The following is a 26666-nucleotide window of genomic DNA, read 5'->3' on the forward strand; positions in this document are numbered from 1 at the left end:
TTCGTTTCTATATTCTCTAGTGGCTCCTTACTGTTGGATCTACGACTATCGCCCGTAGCCACGTTGAATCAACGTTGTTAGACAGTTACTTTGCTGCCTCCACCATTAATACCACCTATCAACGGTCCTTCACCACCCGATCGCCACCCAGCCTCAGCTGCCCCTACCCGCCTCTTCCACTCACCAGCCACCACTCAAACCTCCTTATGAGCTCATCGTGACCTCAAATCCTAACCTAAACTCTAATTCTAACCTCAACCTTAATCCAAACCTCCTTTACTGGTCACTGACCATTGTCCACGACCGACTCAAATACAGACGAACGCATCACTACTTCCCAAGTCGCGCGGGCTCGTATCAGTCTTGTAGCTTTCCAACGCCCCACCGCAGCCGCCTGCCCAATTGGCGCTGGCCACGCGTCATCCTTTCCCTGGACTCCTCTCGGTGGTTGAAGAGAGGGGCGCATAAGGGGCAACGGGAGAAGAGAAGACGACAACTCAACACGGGAGAAGGAGGAGAAGAGAAGAGGACGGCGCGTGGCTCCGCCGTGTCGGAGAGTTGGGGTAATCGGCGGCCGGAAATGCGACCGTCGGGACCTGGGGGGCACCGCAATTTGGGCTCAGGTTCGGGTGCGGCTCCCGCGACGGCAGCCGCCACCTGAGCAGGATGTTCGACTGGAACGACGACCAGCAGCAGGTGCACCCCCGTCTCCCCTTCCCGTCTTAATCTAGAATCTTGTGCATGCTTTCTCACGCTGCTGGATCTGCTCCGTCCGTGTGATTCGTCTCGTGATTCCGTTTCCCGCGTGCTGTAATTCACTAGGTTTTTTAGTTTAGATGTGGTCGTTCCGGAAGGGGACTTTGTTATTCTTCCACTTCTGTGGGGGTTTAAGTTGTGGGGGCGGGGGGGGGGGGGAGTTGGACGAGGAGCAAGTGATTTACCAGCGGAAGCAACGAATTCTTGGTACGCAGGTCGACTCCGTCCTTGCAGGCTGCAGCAGAGCGAGACTTTTGGACACTTTCTGTGCTAGCAAGCATGGTTGGGCAGCAATTCCGTTTGGATTACCACTAGTTTGAATGTTGCGAAGCCGGTAAGGTTGTCTAACGCATGTAGCAGTGCTGAAATGTTTGAAGTGATAGAGAGGAAGGAAGCAAAGCGAGTCTTTATAAGTTTTATGGTTGTTGGAGTCTAGCTTCTGGATGTTGGCACCATCATTTGTTGGAAAGAAATCTGTAGTGAACTAGGCCCATAAATGTTTACGAACTTGATGGGTTTACTGATAGCTGGTGGAGTGAACCCAGAACTGGTTCCATCGTAAACTGCAATGAGAATTTTGCTGTTGGCCACTCATTTTGGTGCACACTACTCAGTTGGCAATGGTCTAACATTGTTGTAGGAATAGTTGATTTTAACATGCATCGAGAAGTTGATTAGGATCACTTTATTCAGGAACCATGAATTCAGTTCTGCTCATATGTATTTAAAGATACAATTGTCATGTGGGGCCGCCACTACTCCCGCAAGAAGCGCGGCACCGGGGACCTGGGAGTGTTGCATGGCTAATCTAGGCCTTAATTCTAGGCATTTCTTTCCTAAGTTTAGAGGCCGAGAGCCTATTTATTTCCCTGTAACAATGAGGATGGGGATTAAGCAATAGAACAATTTCCTTACCTCCTTCCTAATTCTCAACATACGGCGCAGAGGGGAAAAACCTCGCCCCATTACCTTTCACGACTACGATCTTCGTAGTCGAGGTCCTCCATCCGTAATCCCCGACGTCGGTGACAACCTGGTATCAGGTTCAGGCCGATCCTCCACGCCACCTTCCAATCCGCTGCTCAACCCCACCGCTGCCGCGTCGTCGCCCCCTGACCCCCCCCCACCACGACCATGCCTAACTCTGGAGAGGGAAATGCCGACCTCCAGGCGATCATCAAGTCATTGGCCGATACGGTTCAGGCCCTGCAAGCCACCGTCGCCTCCAACGCGGAGTCGATCAAGGCCCTGCAAGACCAGCGCCCGGCGATCTCTTCGGCCGGCTCCAAGGGCGCCACGGGCGAGCATCACAACGATCGGCCACCCCGTTTTCAGAAGATGGACTTCCCCAAGTACGACGGTAAGTCTGATCCGCTCGCCTTCATCAATCGGTGTGAATCGTACTTCCACCAGCAGCGGATCGTGGAGGAGGAGAAGGTGTGGATGGCCTCCTATAATCTGGAAGAGGGCGCCCAGATGTGGTTCATCCAACTCCAACAGGACGAGGGCACGCCGCCATGGCGCCGCTTCACCGAGCTCCTCAATTTGCGCTTCGGGCCACCCCTGCGCTCCAACCCGCTCGGCGAGCTGACCGCTCTCAAGTGCACCGGCTCCGTGATGGAGTTCCAAGACCGCTTCGAGGCCCTGCTGCCATGCGCCGACGCCCTCACTGAGGCACAACGCGTCCAACTCTTCACCGCGGGACTCCAGCCTCCGCTCAGCCTCGATGTGGAGATCCACAACCCGCAGTCACTCGCCGTCGCCATGAGTCTCGCCCGAAAACTGGAGCTCCACAAGCAGTGCGCCATCGCGGCCGCCACTCCACCACCGGCGCCGCGCGGCCACGCCAAGGGACTGCTGCCAGCGCCCCCTCAGCGCCCGGCCCTGCCTCCTCCTCTGACCACGGCGCATTCGTCGACGTCCGCCACCGTCTCGGTCGAGGGCCGGCCAGTCAAGCGCCTGTCGTCGTCCGAGATGGAAGAGCGCCGTCGGCTCGGGCTCTGTTATAATTGCAACGAAAAGTTCGGGCGCGGCCACAACAAAGTGTGCCAGCGTCTCTTCTTGCTGGACCTAGCGGAGGAGGACGAGGACTGTGATACCGCCTCCGACGACCACGACAACGCGGAGCCGCAGATCTCGCTCCACGCGATCGCCGGCGTCCGCACCAGCGACACCATGCAGGTGCGTCTAATGATGGGCGACGTCGCGCTCCACGCCCTCATCGACTCGGGATCGACGCACAACTTCATCTCCGAGGACGCCGCCAACCTCACCGGCCTCACCATGCTCCGCCGCGGCTCCCTGTCCGTCACAGTGGCAAATGGCGAGCGCGTTCCGTGCACTGGCGTGTCCCGGCGGGCGACGTTCTCCATCGACGGCGAGCCCTTCTCCGCCGACTTCTTCGCGCTTCCCCTGGCCGGCTACGACGTGGTGCTGGGCACCCAATGGCTCACGACGCACGGCCCCATTCTATGGGACTTCGTGGCCCTCTCCATGTCCTTCTGGCACAAGGACCATCAGGTCTGCTGGCGAGGCACGGCTGGAGCGGGCACCCCCAGTCTCCATTCCTGCTCGGGCTGCGACCTCCTGGAGGCTCTCCTCGCTGACTTTGCCGACGTCTTCACCGAGCCGCACGGCCTTCCACCGCCTCGTACACGCGACCACAACATCGTCCTGCTGCTAGGTGCCGCGCCGGTCGCCGTGCGCCCATACCGCTTCCCGGCCACGCACAAAGACGAGCTGGAGCGCCAATGCGCCGACATGCTGCGCCAGGGGCTCATCCGGCCCAGCTCCTCGGCATTCTCCTCGCCCGTCTTGCTGGTGAAGAAGGCTGACGGCTCCTGGCGTTTCTGCGTCAACTACAGGGCCCTCAACGCCATTACGGTCAAGGACGCGTTCCCGATCCCAGTGGTCGACGAACTCCTCGACGAGCTCCACGGCGCCAAGTTCTTCACCAAGCTCGACCTCCGCTCCGGCTACCACCAGGTTTGGATGAATCCGGATGCCGTAGCCAAGACGGCGTTCCGGACGCACGATGGCCTATACGAGTTTTTGGTCATGCCCTTCGGGCTGTGCAACACGCCTGCAACGTTCCAGGCCCTGATGAATGACGTGCTGCGGCCATACCTTCGTCGCTTCATGCTCGTCTTCTTCGACGACATCCTCATCTTCAGCGCAACGTGGGCTGATCACCTCCGCCATGTCCGCACCGTCCTCGCCACGCTACAGCAGCACCACCTGTTCGTCAAACGCTCCAAGTGCGCCTTCGGTGTGGAGTCGATCTCCTACCTGGGCCACATCATATCGGCAGCAGGCGTCGCCATGGACCCAGCCAAGGTCCAGGCGGTGCGGGAGTGGCCTGCACCACGCTCGGCGCGTGCCGTCCGTGGCTTCCTCGGGCTCGCGGGGTACTACCGCAAATTCGTCCGCGACTACGGCACTATCGCCGCGCCTCTTACCGCCCTGCTTCGGAAGGAGGGGTTCCTGTGGTCGAATGAGGCCATGGCGGCCTTTGACGCCCTGAAGACGGCCCTCACTACGGCACCAGTTCTGGCACTGCCCGATTTCGACCAGCCCTTCGTGGTCGAGTGTGACGCATCCACCCACGGCTTCGGCGCCGTCCTACTGCAAGACAAACACCCGATCGCCTTCTTCAGTCGGCCGGTGGCTACTCGACATCGCTCCCTGGCTGCCTATGAACGCGAGTTGATCGAGCTGGTGCACGCTATCCGCCATTGGCGGCCATACTTATGGGGACAGCGCTTCCTGGTAAGGACTGACCATTACAGTCTCAAATTTTTGTTGGACCAGCGGCTCGCGACCATACCACAACACCACTGGGTGGGCAAACTCCTGGGCTTCGACTTAACGGTCGAATACAAGCCGGCGCCTCCAACACAGTGGCCGATGCGCTGTCGCGCAGAGACACAGAGGAGGGCGCCCTCTTCGCTGTCTCTGCGCCCCGGTTCGATTTTTTGGATCGCCTGCGCCAGATACAGACCACGGATCCCGCCCTGGTAGCCATCCGCGACGACATTGTGGCTGGCCAGCGGGGGGCGCCGTGGTCCATCGTCGATGACCTGGTGGCGTTCAACGCCAAGCTCTACATTCCACCGGCGTCGCCTCTGCTTCACGAGCTGGTGTCCGCCGTCCACGAGGACGGACACGAAGGGGTGTAGCGCACGCTGCACCGTCTCCGCCGCGACTTCCACGCGTCGAATCTTCACTCCGTCGTCCAGGACTTCGTCCGCGCCTGCTCGACTTGTCAGCGCTACAAGTCTGAACACCTCCACCCGGCGGGCCTTCTCTTGCCGCTCCCTGTACCAACAATGGTATGGCCCGACATCGGCTTGGATTTCGTCGAGGCGCTTCCCCGGGTGGGCGGCAAGTCGGTAATCCTCACGGTGGTAGATCGCTTCAACAAGTACTGCCACTTCATCCCCCTCGCCCACCCGTACACGGCGGAGACAGTGGCCCAGGCCTTCTTCAGCGACATTGTTCGGCTACATGGGATTCCTCAATCCATGGTGTCGGACCGAGACCCGGTGTTCACGTCCACGTTCTGGCGCGAGCTCATGCGCCTGTCAGGCGCCAAGCTCCATATGACCTCGGCCTTCCACCCACAGTCCGACAGCCAGACCGAGGCGGCCAACAAGGTAATTGTCATGTACCTTCGGTGCTTCACAGGAGATCGCCCCCGCCAATGGCTGCGCTGGCTGCCGTGGGCCGAGTTCGTCTACAACACCGCCTTCCAAACGGCTCTCAAGGACACGCCCTTCAAGATCGTCTACGGCCGCGAACCGCCGTCCATCCGCTCCTATGAGCCGGGCGAGACACGTGTGGCGGCAGTCGCCAAGAACATGGCGGACCGCGACGAGCTGCTGGCGGACGTCCGCTACCGCCTTGAACAGGCCCAGGCGGTCTACACGACACTACGACAAGCGTCACCGGGCTGTCTCCTACGCCGTTGGGGACTGGGTGAGGCTTCGCCTTCGCCACCGGGCCGCCGCATCCCTCCAGACTCCGACTCGGGGGAAGTTGAAGCCACGCTTCTACGGGTCGTACCGCGTCACCGAGCTCATCAACGTGGTCGCCGTCCGGCTAGCTCTTCCTCCCCGGGCCCGTCTGCACGATGTCTTCCACGTGGGCCTCCTCAAGCCTTTCGTCGGCATGCCTCCGGTCGCACCACCACCACTGCCGGCCCTCCACCATGGCGCCGCCGTCCCCGAGCCGGAGCGCGCCGTCCGCACACGCTTGGCCCGTGGCGTTCGCCAAGTCCTCATTCACTGGAAGGACGCACCAGCCTCCTCTGCCACCTGGGAAGATGTTGATGCCTTCACCGAGCGCTATCCGTCATTTCAGCTCGAGGACGAGCTGCTGGTCGAGGGGGGGAGAGATGTCATGTGGGGCCGCCACTACTCCCGCAAGAAGCGCGGCACCGGGGACCTGGGAGTGTTGCATGGCCAATCTAGGCCTTAATTCTAGGCATTTCTTTCCTAAGTTTAGAGGCCGAGAGCCTATTTATTTCCCTATAACAATGAGGATGGGGATTAAGCAATAGAACAATTTCCTTACCTCCTTCCTAATTCTCAACATACGGCGCAGAGGGGAAAAACCTCGCCCCATTACCATTCACGACTACAATCTTCGTAGTCGAGGTCCTCCGTTCGTAATCCCCGACGTCGGTGACAACAATACTGAATCCTTAGTTGTTTTAATGATAGTATCTGATATGTTGTTGCTTTGGGCTTAATTATTGCTCTGAATATTGAATGGAACTTTCCACTCTTAATTATCTGCAATTTATCATTGTTAAATGCTCACATTTTTTATGCTTTTTGACATTTCTCCTTCGGTCACAAATTAATGTTTTGGACATGAACAAAAGTCTGAACTCTAGGTTGCATGTAACCTATATTTGTTAAAATTAGGAAATTTAATTTTGACAAAGCATTTTTCAAGGAAAATCTGCCTTTAATTTTGTTCTGGCCAGTCTGAATATTCAAAGACTTTGTTCGCCAAAATTTGAATGAATGCATTCTAGGGTGCCACTACTTCTTTTGTTGTAGGAGCAAGGAAGTATTTGATATTAGGTATCTTGAACGTCAGTTGTAGGATATATTTGGTCTATTTTTCAATGTCTTGGAATATAAGATAATCAAATTATGTGTTTTTTTAAAAAAAAAATGAATGAGGCACTGGTTACTCTTCCAGAGGATGAACTTAGATGATTTTATTTTCTCTACTTTTGAAATGCAGGTAGGGGATGCAATATGGGCTGAGTTCAATGAGAGTGAAGACCATATTGTGCCTTACCCTAAGGGTGCAGAAGATAGCACCTTAGTTAGTGTTGGAGATCACAAGAACAATGATGAAGAGCTGGCTAGTATTGCAGGCATCACTGAACATTCTGCAGGTGCTCAAACTGAACTTCAAGGGTTGGGAAAGCAGCCTGCAAATCAGACTACTGCACATTTTTCAGCTACACGACTTGACATGGAATCCTGGCCCGACCTTCCTTCTTTGAATACTACGTTTGATAGAAACTACAGCGATGATAGCATAGCATCAACATATCTGGATTTCAGTACTGAGCCAAGTTTACAAAAAGTGACAGGAAATACTACAGGTTTGTTTCTGCCTTCAGCATGCTGCATTGCCAAATTTGGATTGTATTTCTGCTTCAGTTTGAAAACTTTTAGTCCGATAATTATATTGGTGCCTGAAAAAATCATTCATTTAGGAAAAGTAGAAGATTCTGAGATATAGCTTTTGTTACCCTATGTACAGTGCAGCTGGATAGTGAACCTGAAGTGTTTGGTAATGATCATGACGAAAAGAGTAACAGCTTCCTTGACTGCGACTGGGGTAATATTGCAGTCTTTGATGATTTTGACCGCCTATTTAGGTACATTGGAAATTCAAACTTGTTTAGCTCAGAAATTATGAGTTGCAGTCATTGATTCTTTCATAGTTGGACACTACTATCAACTTCATAAGCTAATCAGGTGTTTTTTTTTTTGCAGCAGCAGCAGTGATTCCATATTCGATAATGAGATGGTTGCCAATGGCAGTGATTTTCTCTCCACATCTTCGGATTTCATGGATAATACTGTACAACCAATCCCAAGTCCGGTATATGAATATAGTACTTAGACTTTGGGCTGTAAAATATCATTTCTTTATGTTTCACATTCTTATCACTGTGATTTTCTTGTGTTTTTTGATTTATTCAGCTTGTACCATTGAATAAACAACCATCTTCTGATCATGGACCTTCTTCACTTCTGATTAATGAAATTTCCAGTGGAATCACCAAACAAGAAAACAAGGTACACGAATAAATGCGTATACATATGTGACATGTTTAGCTATTATTTCTTGGCTACTCTTGTTATTCACTTTTGGCAGGTAGCAGATGCTAATGCTAGCAAGCTGAGAGTAAAAATCATCTGACTTGTGAATATTCTGGAAAACCAAACCAGTTCTCGCAGGAGGTAGCAGCTATATGATGCATCCTCTCAAACTTTTTATGAATGAAATTCACTTCCGACCGTTTATGGCAGACTGGGACACTAAATTATTTTCTGATGTCCCTTAATTGGAGTGTTGTCTTGCATCATGGAAATATATCGGGAAACAAAAGTGGCATTGTTATTTAGGGCAATGAATTTTAAACATATGATTCATTTCTAAGTACTTCCAATCGCAGTGTGTTTTGAGTCCAGTAACGAACTGATTTTGACCGAACTCAAGATCTTTTACAACAATCTTGCTGTAACAATTTGATATCTCATATTTGTAAGCTTGAGGTCCCTTCAATTGACACTCTCGAATAGGACATTAAGCAAAAAATAGGAGAAATGAGCTTGTGCCCTGTCAAAATAAGTTAGGTTGTATTTCTGTTCAATTATTTTGATCTGACAATCTTCTCTGAATGATTTATGATGCTTTTCTTTTCAATTTATATGGTAGGATATAGTTCCTTTATGTCTTTGTTATCTGCCTGTAAAAGCTATTTCTAGAGCCTCTGATTTTAGATACAGTTGAAATCTGCTTAACTCAATTGACACCTTGTTGAATCTGATGGAGGAATGATTTCTTATAATTCAATGTAAAATAACCACTCCATGTAGGGAGATGCGCAGAAGAGGCCAGTGAGGTCACGAAGAAAACTAGAGGAAAGAGGCAAAAGTAAAGTATCCAGCAATATAAGTGGCTTCTCCCAGAGCAAAGGGCAGAATCCACCAGCCAGTTTGCAAGCTCCTATGCAGCCTGTCCATACTCCTCAATATGCACTGTTCCATGATGGCAAGAACATGGGACAAGTTAAGCATGCTAATCAGTTTATGTTTCCTGGCTGTGGGTATCCTGCATATCCATTTCCTACCATTCCGTTGGTGTCGAGCATTCAAGCTGAAAGCCATCAGCCAAAACCAGCTGCTACAAGCTACCAAACTTTGACAGATTCTCCAAAGCATTCACGTTCCGTAGAGAAATCCCATGATATTCCATCAAGGCAATTGACCATGACACCACAAGAAAAGATCGAAAAGCTTAGGCGCCGGCAGCAAATGCAAGCACTGATAGCTATTCAGCAACAGCAGCAACAATTTAGTCAAGAGGGTTCTGGTGGTGACACTATGGTACCTCAAAGGTACTCCCCAAGGAACAAAAATCCAGATTCCTTAGGGAGCTCAATTGTCATAGATGAAAACGCAAATAGGGTTCTTTCACCTGAGCTGATTCCATCTAGCTACAAGGAGGTTCACAAGATTTCTGCTATATCAGATGATCCCTTTATAGAGGAAAAAATATACTATCAGCTTCAAGATGCTCTTGACAAGGCAATTTATTATTCTCTTTGAAGTCTAATTGATGCTTCATATGTCTGGTTAATGTTTTACTCAGTTGCAGAAACTGTTTATCAGAAAAGAAATTAACTTATTTTTTATCTTTCTTACACAGTTCGATACCAGAACTCGACTATGCATTCGAGACAGTTTGCTTCGTTTGGCTCATAGTGCCACAGAGAGACAAATTACTGGTGATAGCAGTAGCACTAACAAGACTAATAAAGATGAAGACGGAGTTTCTGAAAACGACACTTGTAGTAGAAGAAAAAGGTATCACTTCCCAAAAAATGGGTTTATTAACATGGTCTGGTATAAGTTATTTGGACATTGCTACTGGTAACTCCTATTTGCTTTATTTATATAAGGTAATATCTAAGCCTTAAGAAACGTTGTGATTCTGGATCAAACTCATCAACTGAAACATCTTGCTGAAGTGTATTCCATAAAATGTTGCCATGTTGTGTCTTGTCACAATTTCAATGCAATGCTGCCACGGCAAGCACTAGAATGAGTCACCCCATCACACATCCATTAGTTCCGTTTTTCATAGGTGCCCCTCTATACCAGGCCGAGCTGGTGCAGACTTAACTAACCTGACATGGTGCACCATAAGTTGGTTTAAAAACCTAACAGATATAGTTGAACCCAAGTCCCATACACCTCGTGCTTAGAAAGTTCACATATAGAAATACAACCAAGATGCTCTTAAATTCCTTCGTAAGTAAAGTAGGTAATTAATAATCTGCAATTTAAGTCCTTCTAAAGTAACCTCAAATGTGTCTTATTTACCTTCTACGCTACATGTGACCAGATATACCTTTTTTATGCATTTGTTAGGTAGTAGTTTGTCTACCAGTGTTTTTATCACTGAAGCTTTCACTATGATTTGGTCCATCTTTCCTATGATCTCAGATCTCCAGCCAAGGAAGCAGAAACAAACACAAATCCAATTGATCGAATAGTAGCCCATTTGCTGTTTCATAGACATTGCTCAAAGGTTGCAACACCCACAAAAGAAGAAATCATATCATCAACTCCCTTGACACTTGAACCTGGTGAGTTTGTTGTAAGTTTTTACCTGTATGTGGCTTGGATAGTATATTATTATATATGCTTGTGCAATGAACTAATTCAATCCTTGCAAATTTAATAATGTGCAGACTCAAAGATGCCCTCAGAAAAACCTAGGGCTCTGTCAGAAGATCAACGAATTGAACAAGAAATGGTGCTGCAGCCTTCACAATAATGTAAGATATGTTGTAGAAAAGATTTTCCTCAAATTCAGCAAAATCAGGATTGTTTATTTGCATTTAGTGAGCCTGTAAGGCTGTAACTCTATTAATGGCCGGTCTTTCTTCTTAGGGTATGCAGCTGCTGTTCATGAACTGTTGAACCTCAAAATGATAGCAAATCCAGATAGCAGTCTGCTGATCACCTGTGGCATCGGAGATCATTACCATGTGTGCTATGTACCAATTTCACCATTGTAGCCCCTATTTTCATATCCAGCATAAACATCTCGGACTTGATTGGAGCCTATGACTTGTGTTGAGCCCTAAATAGAGGGAACCGTGGCTCTGGACATCCTTTTGGTTAACTTAAAGTCTTGTTCCATTTCTCTGAAGAAAAGACCTTTTCCGTTCAGTAACCGTCCCATGTTTTAAGGTGGCCGCTTGTTTGCAAAAAGTTGCTGGCATAGAAACTGAAGTGTCTGATGAATGATGACATGCCCGTGACACACGTCAGTAGAATTGTTCTTTTGGGCTCTTTGACATACGGTTTTAGAGTAGTGTGAAAACTGTGAATGACTTTCCTTTTTTGCGATTAGCTGTGAATGATGTTTCAAAGAACAATGGGTCGTCATTCTCAGTGCTAGCATGATAGTTCTGCATTCCTTGGTCAGCCGTCCAACCAACATGAGAATTGATTTTGGTTTTCACTATTGCTTTCGGTGTGAACTTCGCTGTGGGTTCTATTGTCACGAGCTTCCTCAAGTAGTCGACATGTTAGCATATCATGAAAAAAAAAAATCTATGGCACCAGCGCCTCATAGCACTGGGTTTAGATGATGACCCACCAGTCCTGAAAGACTTGCTTGCATGTCGTAAAATTAGACCCGGTGCTACATGGCCATAGACCTTTTTTTCCACCTATCATCCAAAGAACTGACTAGGTAGTACTGATGCTAACGAAGATAACACCCCTCAATGGGACAATTACACAGAAATCACTACTCATGCTGTTATTACAAGCTTGCTATTAGAAAATTATAAAAATACTATTAAAACTGTCATTCAAGTGATATCTTAAAAAAATAAAAAACCAAAGAAGTATTTGCAAATGCCCCCAACAACATAGAGAATGATTTATTGAATAAAAATTCTATATGTCTTTTTTGTTTGTTTGTTTCACCATTTGTTATGTACATCACAGCGGCTCTGCGCTGTATCCCAACTATCACAATGTAAAAGAAGAAACATCTATCTATGGCCATGTACAATTTCACTCAGTAACACTATCAAACTCCGCAGCAAAACCCCTCTGTATATGTTTTATACAACATTCACAATGTCACAAAAACGAAAAAACTGTTTCAAAGATCCTCCTCGACATCAACGCTATAATGGCATCCTCTGTTCCGTCGCTGAATCCACACGGTGGCGCTGCCTCTGCGCCGCCCAGTGGCCATACCCATACGCCTCGCACAGCCGGCGGCGGAACCGTGCCATGTCCAGCCGCACGTTCTGGTCACCTGTCACCTGCCACCCCTTGTCGTTCACGGTATCCGGGTCAGTGAGCACCGGGTCGTCCTTAGCGTACTGCCCGTAGACCGAGCTCTCGGAAGGCAGGATCTTGTACGGCATGCAGCGCAGGCCGAGCCGACGCGCCGGCTCGCCGTAAAACGTCTCGGCGGCCCAGTCGGTGCCGAGCGGCACGACCTGGATGAACACGGAGCCCGGTGCACGCCCACCATGACGTCCGACGCGTTCAGGGAGCAGTACAACCCGGCGAGCTCCGTGTCCTGGCGCGGCTGCAGGACGGTCACGCGGAAACCGGCGCCCGCCGCGACGGACACCAGGTCGGCCTCGTTCTCGACGGCACGCGACCCGTTCCGGGAGACGATCACAAGTCGTGGCTTGTCCTCCTCGACCGTCTTGGTGCACCGGCTCCTATTGCTGCCGCGGTGGTGTTGTTTCCTTGCCGCCGCCGCTGCCGCTGCCGCTGCAGCTTTCTCCTCCTCCTTGATAATTGTCGGGATACGGCCACGGTAAGCGCCGTCGAGCATCTGGGGGAAGTCCTGGATGGACTGGTTGCCTGGCATCCGCGCGGAATCGATGGCGAGTTCGTCATGGATGTGCAGCCCGACTACAGCCTCCGGGAAGCAGTGCGTCCGGCGGTCGTTGGCGAAATCGATGAGCGGGTAATCGGAGAGCTGTTCGACGATATGGCCGTACTTGGTAATCCACCAGTCATGGTACTCGAGCATGACAAACACCACCTTTGTGTTGTACCACCTTCATGTTGTACTCGGCACCGGTAACGTGTACAAAATTGTTTACGAGTTTAAACCAATTTGTGTTTCTAAAATTTGTTTACAGCAAAATTATTCTCTTTTTTATTGATAAAGTATAATAGTTAGATAAGCACCCAATCTGAATGATCTTAATCTGTTTCTTAAATTGCTCATGAATCTAGAGCGTGCATGTAAAAAAAAAGAGCACTTCTAAATTTCGAAGGATATCTTTGAACCATTATGTGAACAGTGCATTTGATTATAACATCACCTATAATGAATGAAGACACGTGACCAGATATGCTGTAGACGGGTTTGCAGGCAGCTAGCAGCGGTCGGCGCCACCTAGTTTGCCCACAGGATCTTAAAAACAAGATAGTATTTCCTTTCCTCCCAACCAAAAAAGAATATAGTATTTCCTCATGCCCCACCCAAGAGTGAGTCTTCTAGAAAGGGACGGGAGACTTGTGGCTATTGAAAAATGACTATGCGGTTTCTTAGTCAAATGGGAGAAGGTAATATTTGAGGTATCAAAGAATGGCATTATCCATTGTTTATTGAACTTCAATGAAAATCCTGCAAACGAAAAGATAGGTGGCACCCGCAGTCGTTGCAGTGAAGGTCTCGAGTTCAGGACGAATACAACTGTTGAGAAAATAGTGGCGCGAGCACCGGTAATTTAGTAGTGATTGAAGTCTTAATCCTGGATCACATATCACTTGCCTCAGGCATGCACTATACTTGTACTAATCGAGTGTCCGTATGTTATAATAAAAATAAAAATTGTATAAGATAATATAATGCATATGCAAAAGCTATGAACTTTAGAATCAAAAATTGCATTGAATATGTAAAAAAACAATACAATATCTGGATCATGAGCCTTAACAAGAATCTTGTAAGCAACCAATTTTAGAAATAAAAAATATTCCTGATAAAAGAAAAAATAAACACTATACGAGATTCTAGACCTCGCCTATGTCGTAAGAACCTCTCTATAGACGATGTTTCTCGTGTATGTCCCACTTTGCTATGAGCACTTCTTCTTCTTTTTTTGTCATCAGCCAGGACGGCAAGGATCCTGATGTTCGCTCTGGCGGTGACTCTAGATAGCGCAACATATAACTGATCATGAGAGAACACCGGTTCGGGTAAGCAAATACTGATGTTAGGAATGGTCTGCCCCTATGCCTTATTGACTGTCATGGCGACGCTGAGCCTGATAGAAAACTGCTTTCTTTTAAACTGGAAAGGAAACGTCTCATCATTCGAGGGGCACAGGGGGATCCGAGGCAGAAAAACCCTCTTTCCAGCATGCTGCCCTAGCACAATCTCTGCATCAATGGTATTTCTTTGGAACTCCTAAACCACCATCCTCGTCCCATTGTAAAGTCCGCTCGTGGAGTCAATGTTCCTAAGTAATATGATAGGACAATTTATCTTGAGCTTCAGAACATGTGGAGGTACACTGTTAGGTGTCAGCGAGTTAAGAAACTCAGGGTTAGTATTTATGGGGATCGTCTTCTGCACGATCAAAGCTATGATACACCACCTCCTTCTCTCAGAAGCGACCAATCATCTTTGATTCAATTTTCTTTTCTTTGTGACTTCTTTCTTTGTGAAAGATTTCATCTAACTCCTAGTGGACATCTGCCTAGTGGACATCTGTAGGAGACTAAATGTATTGGCAAACTTTATTATCTGCAAATGATAGTTCAGGCCTAGTTACAGTCAAGTACTGAAGTCCCAACGATACTTCTGTATTTGAAGCATTCTTGACCTTGCAGAGGTGTTCCTCGATCTCTAGCCAATTTTTCATTGACAGCCATAGGTGTAGAAATTGGCTTACACTTTTTCATGTTAGCTCTTTTCAGTAGATCAGTGGCATTCCGCTTCTGGGATAAGATAACGCTGCTCGTTTCTCTCTTCACCTGTATTCCAAGAAAGTAATCAAGCTTGCCAAGATCTTTGAAAATCATCCATCAACTGAGAAATTAACTTCTTTATGGCCACTGAAGAAGAGCTGGCTATGATTATGTTGTTGACATAGATCAGCATGTGAGAATGAATTGGATGAAGGGGAAGGTAGAGAGGTAGGAAAGCGGTGGTATAACATGCATACCTTGAATCCAAGTGCTTGAGGGAGATTTTGAGGGAAGAAATGAGTGAGCTTGTGAGAGAAGAGGAGCGAGCATCTGTTGTCTTTCTCCTTGGCTGGTTGAGAGAGTGAGAGTGAGATGCGTGGGGAGAGGGAGAAGGGAGTGGGGCTGCTGCAGCATAGTTGTCTTCGCACTGCATGTCATCCCTAAAAACCAGCTTCGACTGGTGGTGGAGCTGGTGAGCGTCAACAAAAGCTCTAGCGGAGGCCTTTGCTCCTTCTGACCTTGTCGCCCAGGCAAAAAGGCTAAGTCGAATGATGGCGTTCAGTGTCAGCTGATGAAGAAACACTTCGTACAACTTAAGGACCTTCGCCACTATCACATCGCAGGGTAGGCGAAGTCCCGCATGGAAGTAATCCAAAAAAAAAATAGCTTCATCATCTTCGAGGCTAGGGATCTCCTGGTCCTTCGGAAGCCAGACTTTTGAAATATCGTTTACCAGGCCTTCTTTCTTCATGCCAGCCAAGACCCCTTCATACCCCTTCAACCGCCCAACCCAGTAGGTCTTTGGCTTCGCGGTATGTCTTTTTGGGGCCATTGGCTCAGGATGCCTCAGCTTTGGTTAAGGGTGTGAAGGTTGCTGGGTGGCTTTGGGCAGAACGATGGAAGCAGTTTATGGGGGCATGAAGGCAACATGATTGCGGTAAAAGGAAATGAATTGCAAGGTAACACTTATATAGCGACCAAAATGCTAGGTCAAGAGTACTCGAAAAGATGTGTGTTTGGAATAAAAACCGTCACATTAATGGAAGTTACGACAAACGAATAGTAATCGACATTTAATAAATCAAGCCGTCTCACCAGACACTGTCACTTTTATAAAGGTTAGATCCTTCGGGTAAGCAAAGGGGCTAAGTTTATCAAAGGTAAAACATATAGCGCGAGGCCTTCGACAGGCCGAAGGGGACAACGTTCGGTGATACCAACTAATTCACGGGTTCGGCCCATCAAGGAGGAACCTTGCCTATGGGGGGCTGCTGTTGGGGAATGGTTCATAGCCCCCCTTCGAACATTGAGTTGAAAACCTCTGTGGCCACCACAAACTAACAAAGCTCACAATTGTCGTGGATCTGTCGTATTACAGGAACTCTTCAGCAAGCCGAAGGTACCCTTTGGACACTCGGCGCCGCAGGAGCGGTTCCAACAACTAGGACCGGCGAAGCCTTCATCGGGCCTTCGGAGATCGGCCGAAGGACTTCGCTCAGCGTCACAAGGGAGTCAACCGAAGGGACACCAAGAGTGCTGCCGGACAGAGACTTCCGGGGGTCCAAGCGAAGGAGGACCATTACTGGTGACTGAAGTCCACGAAGGGCAAGATTGTAAATAATTTGAATGTGTTTAGAATAGTACCATGTTAACCACGAATATAGCAGGAATGTAGCAATTGGAGGGATAATCTTGTAAATTTTAACAGTGAACGGTTGGTTACGGCCTATAAATAGAGTGTAACTGTAACTGATAGGATATATGACATTAATTCCAACAAAGGCTTCATCACTTTGTGCACCTTCTTCTCTATTCTTCAGATCTCTCTGAGGTCCGAATGTTCGGTAACAACAATTTTCAACACATACATCTAAAGATTCCTTTTTTGGGAATAGAGATATATCCCGAGAATATAGAGAAACTTTAGGTATCCAGATACAGTAATTTTATACTATCCATCGTTACCACGTGGAACTATTTCTACATATCAAATAGGCCAACGGACATTAATTGTGATGCAATGTAACCTCCGATCAAGCCAAATCCTAACATAGTTCACAAAATTTGAAGATTGGTCCTACACCCTAGCTCACCTAAATCATCTAAAATCTATTAAATCAAGCAAGACAAAAAGGAAAAGATGGAGCATATACCTTCCTAGACGGCCTCAAATCGCTGGATTTGGGGAGGATTTCTGGGAGGGGCAGCCAGCGGCGAAGAAACTAGCTCAGGCTTGGGCTCTGTTGGGGTAGAAAGGAGGACTGGAAGGAAGGAAAAGGCTGCGACGCGACCTCTGTACCACGCGCGACAGCGCGAACCTTACTTGGCGTGACAGCTTGTTTTGCCAGGGCATGTGCCACGACAGCGCCAGCTCCACGTGGATCAGTTGGCAGGGTCGCCCAAGAATGCAATTTGAGCTTCTTTTTTTCATCCAGTCTTTTCGCAGCACGGTTTTTTTCCATCTATTGTTTTCAGAATGTTTTTGTGAATGAGATTTTGAACGATTAATCCGCATTCTCTGCGGCGGCGCTTCGTATCTCATGGCCGTCCAGGACGGTGCAGCATTCCACGCGCAACCACGACATTTGATTTTGGGATAGCCATGTGACTGGCCATATGACTCGATCTAAACCACGACATTTGTAAGAAAACCAAAGCGGATCGTGAGCATGGTGTGTTAATCTATGGTATGAAATATTTCGGTGGATAATTTCTTAGACATGTATGTGTTCATATATATCCTTGTACGCTGGTGGGCAGCAACCCTCAAGTGGTCACTATATCGCTGAGATCGAACTATTCTAGTCATGGAAGCAGAGAACATACCTCTGGTCACCCAAGCTAAAAACTAGGAACACCCTCACCACCGAAAGAAAAAAGGGAAGTAACAGACAAATCACAATTAAAATAGCATAAAACGAGATAAGCGTTCTTCCTGCATGCCATGGTGAAAATCTTTGAAGTCGATTAGAGGGGTGAATAGTTATTTCTGAAATTTAAAACTCTGCAGTGGATCAGATAGTGTCTAGAGACTCCGGTTCAAGTCAGATACTCCGGGTTCCGAAGTATCCGAGTTCACTCAGATTATCTAGAATATATAGGAACTCGAAAATAAATTAAGTTTAAGTAAATCTAATAAACTCTACGAGTTACCACTATCTCTATAAGATTGATAAGTTCCTCTAAACAATAATCCTGCACTTAAATACTCGCAAGCAACAATATTGAGACAAATCCTCAAATAACAATTTGAACGAATAACTTGCAAAAATTAAATGGAGACAAGATTTGTTCCCGAAGTTCGGTCACCTCACAAAGAGGTGCCTACGTCTCTATTGAGGAGCTTACAAAGAGCCGGATCATTTTCAACCCTATCCTCATTCAAGCGACCACAAAGATCGACTTAGGATTCTTACTCAATTCATGGGTGATACAAACTTCCCGTGGCACTTCACAACGATTAAATGCTCTACGGGTGACCTCTTGCCATCTAGAAGCATAAAACTTCAAGAGAAAAGAACGCAAATCATAGCTTGGTAAGAACTCAAAATGCTCAAAGATTTTCTTGTTGCTCTCTTGCTCTAAATCTCACTTCCCAAACCAAACTCACAAATCTTAGCAAAGATTAAGCACTAGAGGGGTTTAGGAAGGCTATTGAATGCTCTAGAGAGTATTTGTTCACTAGTGGTTCAGCAGTAATAAATGAAAGAGGGTGAAGAGGTATTTATACTCTTCTCCAAAAACTAACATGTACTACGTTATTCAGATAAACTCAGAGTATCCGGGTTCATCCAGAGTTTCCGGGTAGCATAGAAACTCACGCACCTAACCTGTCAGAACTAGTCGTTACACTGACTCGTAGTATTTGAGTTCACCCGGAGACTCCAGGTAACACTTTGAGAAAAATCGGCTAGAACATTAGTTCAGAGGATGCCTGGAAGGCCCGAAAACATCAGGACCCGAAGACTCCCAACCAACTCAGAGACTCCGGCTAAACTACCCTTGGTTAACTGAGAGTCTTTCTTAGAGTCTCATTTGGAGACTCACTTGGAGACTTCGAGACACTAACAACATCCGGAATATCCGAACTACTCGGAGACTCCGGAGTACCTAACAGAATCCAAAATTTCCAAACTAACCCAGAGATTCCGAGCTCAGACAACTCTACCTATTTCCCAGTGTCCGTGAGTGATGATGTCTCTCAAAATTTGGTTTTCACAAAATAGCACTGAGATACTACCAAAACTAAAAAAACATCCCTATCTATAGTACGATATTCCTAAACTCAAATTCAAAATTAAAAAGAATTAAACTCTATAAGTTTCTTCATACCACTTTTCTTTTTGAGAGACATTGATTTCTTTTAAACTTTTTTAATAGAACTAAAACCTATTTATAAACTTGATAAACTCATTAATCCTTTAATTGTTTATCATCAATTAGCCAAAACCTACCAAGAAACTAGATGCACACATGGCACATTGTATGACAAATTGATGTCAATCCGCCTGAGATCCATAATTACATACAAAGTCACCATACAAAATGAAACTTCTGTACATGGAAATGGAATAAAATAGCCATGTACAATCTGTTGTGGTTATGGAATCTGCAAAAACCGTCCACTAGCGATTCTTTCAGCATCAGTAAAAGCAAATCAATAAACTCAGTGGTTTGCATCTGCTGGAAGTAGCCGCCAATTTATGCCAAATGGGAACCAGGGCTCCTCACGCTTCACGTAGGTCGACCATCTCAAACTTCACATTGGGGTTCATGTATACATGGGAGCAATGCTCGTAAATTGGCGTCCCATCTAGTGGTTCCTCATGAGGATGGAATCCGGTCTCATGACAATCGTGGATCACACCCATGCCGCATGGATCCGTGAGATGAAATATGCCGTGTTTTCTGTTCATAGTAAATATAAAAACACAATCATATTAAAAAAATACATGAATAGGACAGCACGAATTAGTATTGCAAATGGGCCCTTGCAAGGGACAAAAAATGATATGTGCTCCCTAATTCAAAAAAAAAAAAATACAGAATAGCTGTTGAGGAGCTTCACACAACTTAGGGCCTGTTTGGTAGAGCTCTAGCTCTAAGAATTTTTAGAGTTCGGTATTCCAGGGTCCAAGAATTTACAAAGCTAGAGTTATGGGTATACTAAGGATGTTTAGATGAGCTATTTTGTTTCTATTTTAATCTAAAAATTGGGGCTTAAACTATTTAATCTTAGCCTACAAACATAAGATCTGATGTGCTAGGAGCTAGAGCTCTACCAAACAGTCTTATAATGCCAAAGACTACAAAAGGATATTCTACAGAAATGAAAGGTAAACAAAAGAAGTCGATTGATAAGCACATTGATAATCTTACAAGGCTCTCCTTCATGGTCAACATCTTACTTAATTTAAAGCATGAAATCTAGTTGTGGATAAGGAATGTTGACAATTCAAGATAATCTACATCAACAAGAGCTAAAAAAACAATGTAAGTTAGCACCCCAGCCAATGGTACAAGAATGAATTGGAAATTTCCACTAGCTTTTCCACATGCATGTCTTATCAGGACCATTCATTTACGTTGAGATTCGAGCCGGAGAGCTAGGTGAAAAAACCATAGCTGAGAGAATCAACGGATAGAAGAGTATCAAGTAAGAGAAGTGAACAGACGAGATAGGCCATGTGTGCACAAGTTGATGCGATTTTGCATTTCCCATATAAGAATAAATAGCTAACAGCCTGCCAAACTAGACTGACCAAAAAGTTGGATACAATGCAACGTCAATAAGTACCTTGTATCAGTTGGTGCCATAACTATTGCAATTGCTTCAGGTAGCATGACCTATCGCCACCAAGATGACAAACACATGATCAAGTCGAAGAAAAATTTGTGGTGGAGAGAACATTTGCAATTTACAGAAACCAATACAGTATAGGCAGGATGTGCTTAACAAGAGAATTTGTAGTGACCCTAAAAGCATTTCAAGTCACAAAGATACTAATAACAAATAATCCCATCATCTTAAACTTAATAAACTTAAGCTATGCTGGACAAAACAAACATGACAAATAAGATGACTCCCAGCAAAAGTCTTCCTGATACCCATTTCAAGCAAAAGCATAAGAGCAAGTAGAATGAGCGAAGACCCATTTAGTGAACGATCCAGATAACAAGATAAGCTGCACCTGCTATTATGCATTTTGAATTTCCCAAGTCATTGTACCACAGCTGAACAATGAACTGTATATGGATTATAAATTTTTTGCTTCAGCTACGATAATAGTTACAGGACAACGGCATCACCAAGTGCTGAGCACAATACAAACAACAATTATTATCGTGAAAGCACAGAAACAAGGTGAAGTGCTTACCTGATACGCATAATGATTATGAAGATCAATAGAAGATAGGAAGCAGGTCTGCGTTGGATGTGTCTGAGAAGAATGACAGGAAAATTAGTAAACTAATTACAGTATTACACTCCTGTAACATTGAACATTCCAATAATAAGTGATGCTAAAAAAAGAAAAAAACAGACACTGCTAATATCATCAAACTCCCAGGACTATTATCTATTCCGCAATTCAAGAATATATGGCGCTTTGGACAAGGGATGGCCTCCAACAAGCAACTTTGACAATCAGCTCATGGTAATATGTTAGCAAAAAGAATAAAAATATATTTAAAAGTATTTCGTGTAACAAATTTAAAGGTACAATTTTCATGTGACCAGCCTAGGTAGTTTTGTATATCTTACCGCCAGTTAAGGAAGTTTGACCACTCAAATTATAAAGCACATTAAAAACTTAAATTGCACGTGATTACATTCACTTATTGCATAAGTGGCAGAGCATCATAGTGAATGACTGGATACAGAACACTTTCATAGTGCTTAAGCAGAGTAGCCTCTCTAGGCTCGTTAAGTGAGAAGTGAAAAAAAGTGTAGGATTAATCTCCACATTTTCTCCAGTTGTGATCCTTCGATATAATGAAAATACAGCACAAAAGAAAGAACCAGACACTTGAAGTCTAAATAAACACATGTAATTTATTGACTTGATCAACAAAAAAACAGTAACTAAACCAAAGTGCTGGATTTACATGAATCCAACCAAGTGATAAAAGTGAACCCTTGTCCTGAACTTCAAATATTTCTTCTTCGTTCGTAGCTTGACACTGGAAAAATGAGGAAAGAAATTAATTCAAATACTTCTGAAACTGCTACATTTTGGGGACTGCAGTGCAACACATAAACTGGAACTGATACAATCAGAAGGAATACGCAAAATTCATAGGATCCTAGTTGACGCAAACAACAGATGAAAATTCACTAGAATCAGTTGCCACAAGTTAATAGAAATCTAAAGATGATATTAGTAAAATTTGCGGTGTTCACTGCTCTGAGGTACAGCAATATAACAGCAAACCTAAAGATGAAGTTTTCAGACTGCTCCTAGTGAATGACCAATTATTTAGAAAAGAGCTCAGGTCACAGCCGGCATCTAATGGAGAAAAAGAATAGATGAAAAACATGTAACAGCACAAAATAATAACTTACTGAATCAGATGTTGATTTCTGCTTAGGAATTATCAATGTGGTCACATAAAAAGTTCTCTTTTTCTACACACAAAAAAAACTGTCAATGATGTAGCCAAATATAATAAGTTGTGCTCATCTGATTTTAGGGACAGGCACATACCAGAGTACCAGCGAGAATTCCACATGTTTCCAAATTTTTTGCGGTATTTGCCTCAGCAACCCTCAGGAAACACTCCATTAATGCCACCGGCTGACAGGTAGGTAAAATATGATCACCAGACAAAACAAGTGTACAGTTAATAAGCTTCTAATAAGATAAAATAAATGAATCATATCCATTCCTGTCTTTGCTTAAATATAGTGAATTTGGGACAATAACATAAAAAATTAAAGAAATTCTGCATTTTGAGCTTACCACATGCAAACTCTGATATCGTCCGATGTCCGAGGTAGCAAGTCCTGGCCTTGGGTCAGTAACTCTTGATGGAGGAATTGGTCCACGCTCAGGATGCACTTGTGCTAGGACAGGTGGGGGAGAAGGCTGTCTAATATTCAGCTGGGAAAACTCTGCTTCCAACCCAGGAGACACTGAGGCTGGTTCTTCTACTGGTAAAGACCATCTGCCATCATCAAGCGAGAGAACAGACTGCATATCATCATTTTTATCCTGCGATGCTGTTCTGGGACCATGCAAGCCGTCTTGGTTCAAGATTGCTGGCACTAAACTGCAGAAGCAAGGAAAGATAAGGCCATGTCATCTGAAAGTAACCCATAACTCCATATAGCTGTGAGTATAGCCTGTCCAAGTTCTCACCTAGAGATATCACTTTGGGTTAATTCAGGATTACTTGGATACTCAATCTGCAACAGGCATTAAAAAAAATACAAATGTCAAACAAATGCCAATTGTTGCCTATTGTTATAGTCTCAAGCAAACACACAAGGAAATGCAAATAAAATAAATATACCCTGATACCAGTAATAGGCCCTGTCCATTGTCCATGAAGCCCATTAGGCCCTAGTATCGAGTGTCTGGAAAGTGTTTCCTCTTTTGGATAAGGCAAGCTGGAATATCTGCATAATATACACAGTAAACAAATATATTTTTTCGTATTATTAACAAAAAATATTCAAAACCATACAGTGTGAAGTTCATGCAGTTGTATATTATATATTAGCACAAGTAGCGAAATATATATATCAGATAGAATAGCATCTATAGAAGAAAGCAGGATAAGAGAAGCAAACAACACAGGCATGCAGTCGGTCCAATTTATCAATTCATTGCACTTGCCTAAAAAATAAAGTGCATTGCATGACCCAATCCTACACAACGCATAGTATAATACTATCAAAAGATTGATAAATATAGCTAACTCCATCAGGCTGCCAGGTGCAACACACCTATATTGTTAACAAATTGGCTGAAAAGCAAATATGATCTCAGGATCATGTGGGCTTATTTTTTTTAAAAAAAGGTACTAGTGCACTTAAAAAAATTAATAGATGTAAAACATGTTAGAATATGTGCGCTCGCAACGAATTGTATTAAGATATGATCATAAGTGCGCTGTATAAAAACAATTCTGTACAGATATCTTTTGGACAATATAAGAGTTTTCTACTTGTACTTTTACACAGAGCTCATATGATTTTTTTTAATAAACGTTTGCATACCTATGGGTTTTGAAGCAACCATGAGCAGTCACAATGGAAACACAATCCCTAAAAGTCTATTCTAAGTAACAATTATCAAGTAACTGAAACATTCAAGATAAGCTAGTGAACAGTTCAAGTGATCATCTGTAGTTCTGCAAACACATGATTGTTGCCAATTGTTCAATCTGAAACTCCAATATCTACTCATCTAAGTACAAGTCAAGGAAAATATATCGCAACGTATAACGCACATAAACAGGACACAATGATGTACATACGATTTCTGTTGCCGCCTATTAGGTTGAACATTATGCAATGGTGCTGCTTGATGCTTCAAACCAGAGAACGATTTCTGCAATAGTTCATTGGGGCTTCCAGACAATGACTGAAAGAAAGGAAATATTAAACTGCAGCCAGATGTGCAGAACATGCGACTGAGAATTTCAATTACATAACCCCTTTCGCCAATGCTTGTATAAAACAGTAAGGATGGAAAATGCAGTGCAATGTCTTGTATACCTTTGACGTATATGGGCTTGGGATATGCTGCTCCTTGCTACTACTTGTAGCATAGGTTCCATGTACACCATTAGGTTCCTCTGCACCCACATTGCTATTAAGGTTGGCGATTTCTTGCTGCACAACTGGCTTCAGGGACTCTAGCTCATTGATAACACTGAAAAGTTTCTACAACAAAAAACAGAAAACACTTTAGCCATTCAGGAAAAATATTTTGATCCTAACTTCGACAAGACACTATGATCCTTAAGTGCTTGGGTTCTGCATTTTAGTCCTGACAACTTGCATGTTTCAAGAAATAAGAGTGTACTGTATTGTCTACTCCTTCCAGTATAATACTCCTATCTAAGAAAACTTGATACAGAAAAGAAGGTAGTTTTAAGCTCAGAGAGGCAATACATCAGAGTTGTGCGGGCCTTTCTTCAGAAATTCCTTTTCCCTTGACTTAAATGCATTGTAGTCGTGATGCTTTGGTATCGTCTCACACAGCAAGCTGCCAATGATCAGAGATAACATTTAACACTCAAGCTGACAGTGTTAACAAGCTAGAAACAAGATTCCAGTCGATAGCTCACCTCGAGTATCTCAGGAGGATTATATAAAGGTCCAGAAGGTTCTTCTCCTCTCGATACACATTAGCCTGCGGATACCACATCAAACACCAGAATTAACATACTATGCGAGCTAATAACCTGTATTTACGGCAATCGCGCAACAAAGATAAGCCCCTAATTCACGGAAACGCGTGCTAGAACCCAAAGCTACAAACTATACACGCAAGCTAACCATTCTTCCACAAGAAGGGGATGTCATTTAAGGGAAATTGCCACACCAATTGTTCGATCATAGGGTTTGACCTGGATGAGGAGGTTGTCGGCGATGCGGAAGTAGTAGGGGATGCTGATGCGGTGGTCGACGTCGACTGGCCGCGCCAAGGCCTCGATGCTTACGTCTCTCCTAGGCTGCCGAGGTGGTCCCGTGGACATCTCCGGTGGGGTGAGCCTTCTTCCCCCGCCGGCGACGGTCCGGATGGATCTCTGCGCGATCCACTAGGGGGCGGGAGTCGAGGGGCGGTCACGAAGGCGGAGTAGGGTTAGCCAAAGAGGGCGAAGGGATTGGGGTCCGAAGCTGGAGGCACCGGCGGCGATATGCGTGATCGATAGACCGGCTAGGGAACAGAACTCGGGAACTGGGACACATGGCAACACTATGGAAGCATTTTTGTAGAAGTACCTAACTACAAAATGAATTGATAACCAGTGAATTGGGGGTGTTGGATTTTGACTACATATGTTTTAGTTTTCATATGATATATACTTAGATAGGGATATCAACGGTGGTCAGATAGAGTAATAGTTAAATTATACAAAATTATAAGAATAAATTTCTATCGACACACGGAGTGCCGATAGTTAGAGTGACAATATCCTATGTGACAATAGGTTCGAGTCATATCGACATGCATGTGTGACCAAAAGGCCTATCAGCATGTGGAGTATCGACAGGCCTCTTGGTGGACATCGATATGGTTATCGGGCTACGCGAGAGCCGACAGACCGGTTGGCAAACGGTATGCCGACAGATGGCATTTTAGTAATTTTTTGTTTTTTTAGTAATTTTATTTTTAAATTTGAGAAGAATCATGTATTTAATGAGGCACAAGTAGAGCTACATTTAGTGTAGATCCATATGGCCAGGTTAGACATATGTTGACACTAAACAATACCACTTGTAATACTGAAATGTTAAAGCGTACGAAGCAGCAAGGCTAGACATCTAGCATGCGTTAAGGAATTTAAAGAAGACACGTACAGAAAATAACGACGATATTAGCATGTACAGTACAATTCTTAAAGTAGCCTAGACATGTATCGATTATAAACCTAACATGCCTTAGAGAATTAAAACTAGTCGATTACTACTGACACTCTATTGAGTGCAACGTAGGTATA

At 45.2% G+C, this 26666-nt stretch overlaps 1 protein-coding gene and 2 pseudogenes across 1 annotated transcript; 1 reads left to right on the forward strand and 2 right to left on the reverse strand.

Annotated features, from left to right (window-relative positions):
- The first annotated feature begins 366 nt into the window (after positions 1 to 366).
- Positions 367 to 11255, forward strand: LOC133912649 (protein LNK2-like; annotated as a pseudogene).
- A 974-nt stretch (positions 11256 to 12229) lies between these two features.
- Positions 12230 to 15822, reverse strand: LOC133883448 (xylan glycosyltransferase MUCI21-like; annotated as a pseudogene).
- Positions 15823 to 19452: 3630 nt separating this feature from the next.
- On the reverse strand, positions 19453 to 25964 carry LOC133912658 (AMSH-like ubiquitin thioesterase 3). The gene is made up of 14 exons (XM_062355512.1): positions 25572 to 25964; positions 25290 to 25354; positions 25114 to 25207; positions 24715 to 24882; positions 24474 to 24580; positions 23505 to 23610; positions 23351 to 23397; positions 22952 to 23261; positions 22697 to 22786; positions 22555 to 22617; positions 22098 to 22172; positions 21368 to 21430; positions 20788 to 20837; positions 19453 to 19898 (listed from the first exon to the last, which is right to left on the reverse strand). Exons 1-14 carry the CDS (start codon positions 25698 to 25700, stop codon positions 19718 to 19720), a joined length of 1548 nt encoding a protein of 515 aa, XP_062211496.1. The 5' UTR covers positions 25701 to 25964; the 3' UTR covers positions 19453 to 19717.
- Positions 25965 to 26666: the final 702 nt, after the last annotated feature.

The sequence above is a fragment of the Phragmites australis genome, chromosome 1 (genome assembly GCF_958298935.1).
Source record: "Phragmites australis chromosome 1, lpPhrAust1.1, whole genome shotgun sequence".
Taxonomy (NCBI): domain Eukaryota; kingdom Viridiplantae; phylum Streptophyta; class Magnoliopsida; order Poales; family Poaceae; genus Phragmites; species Phragmites australis.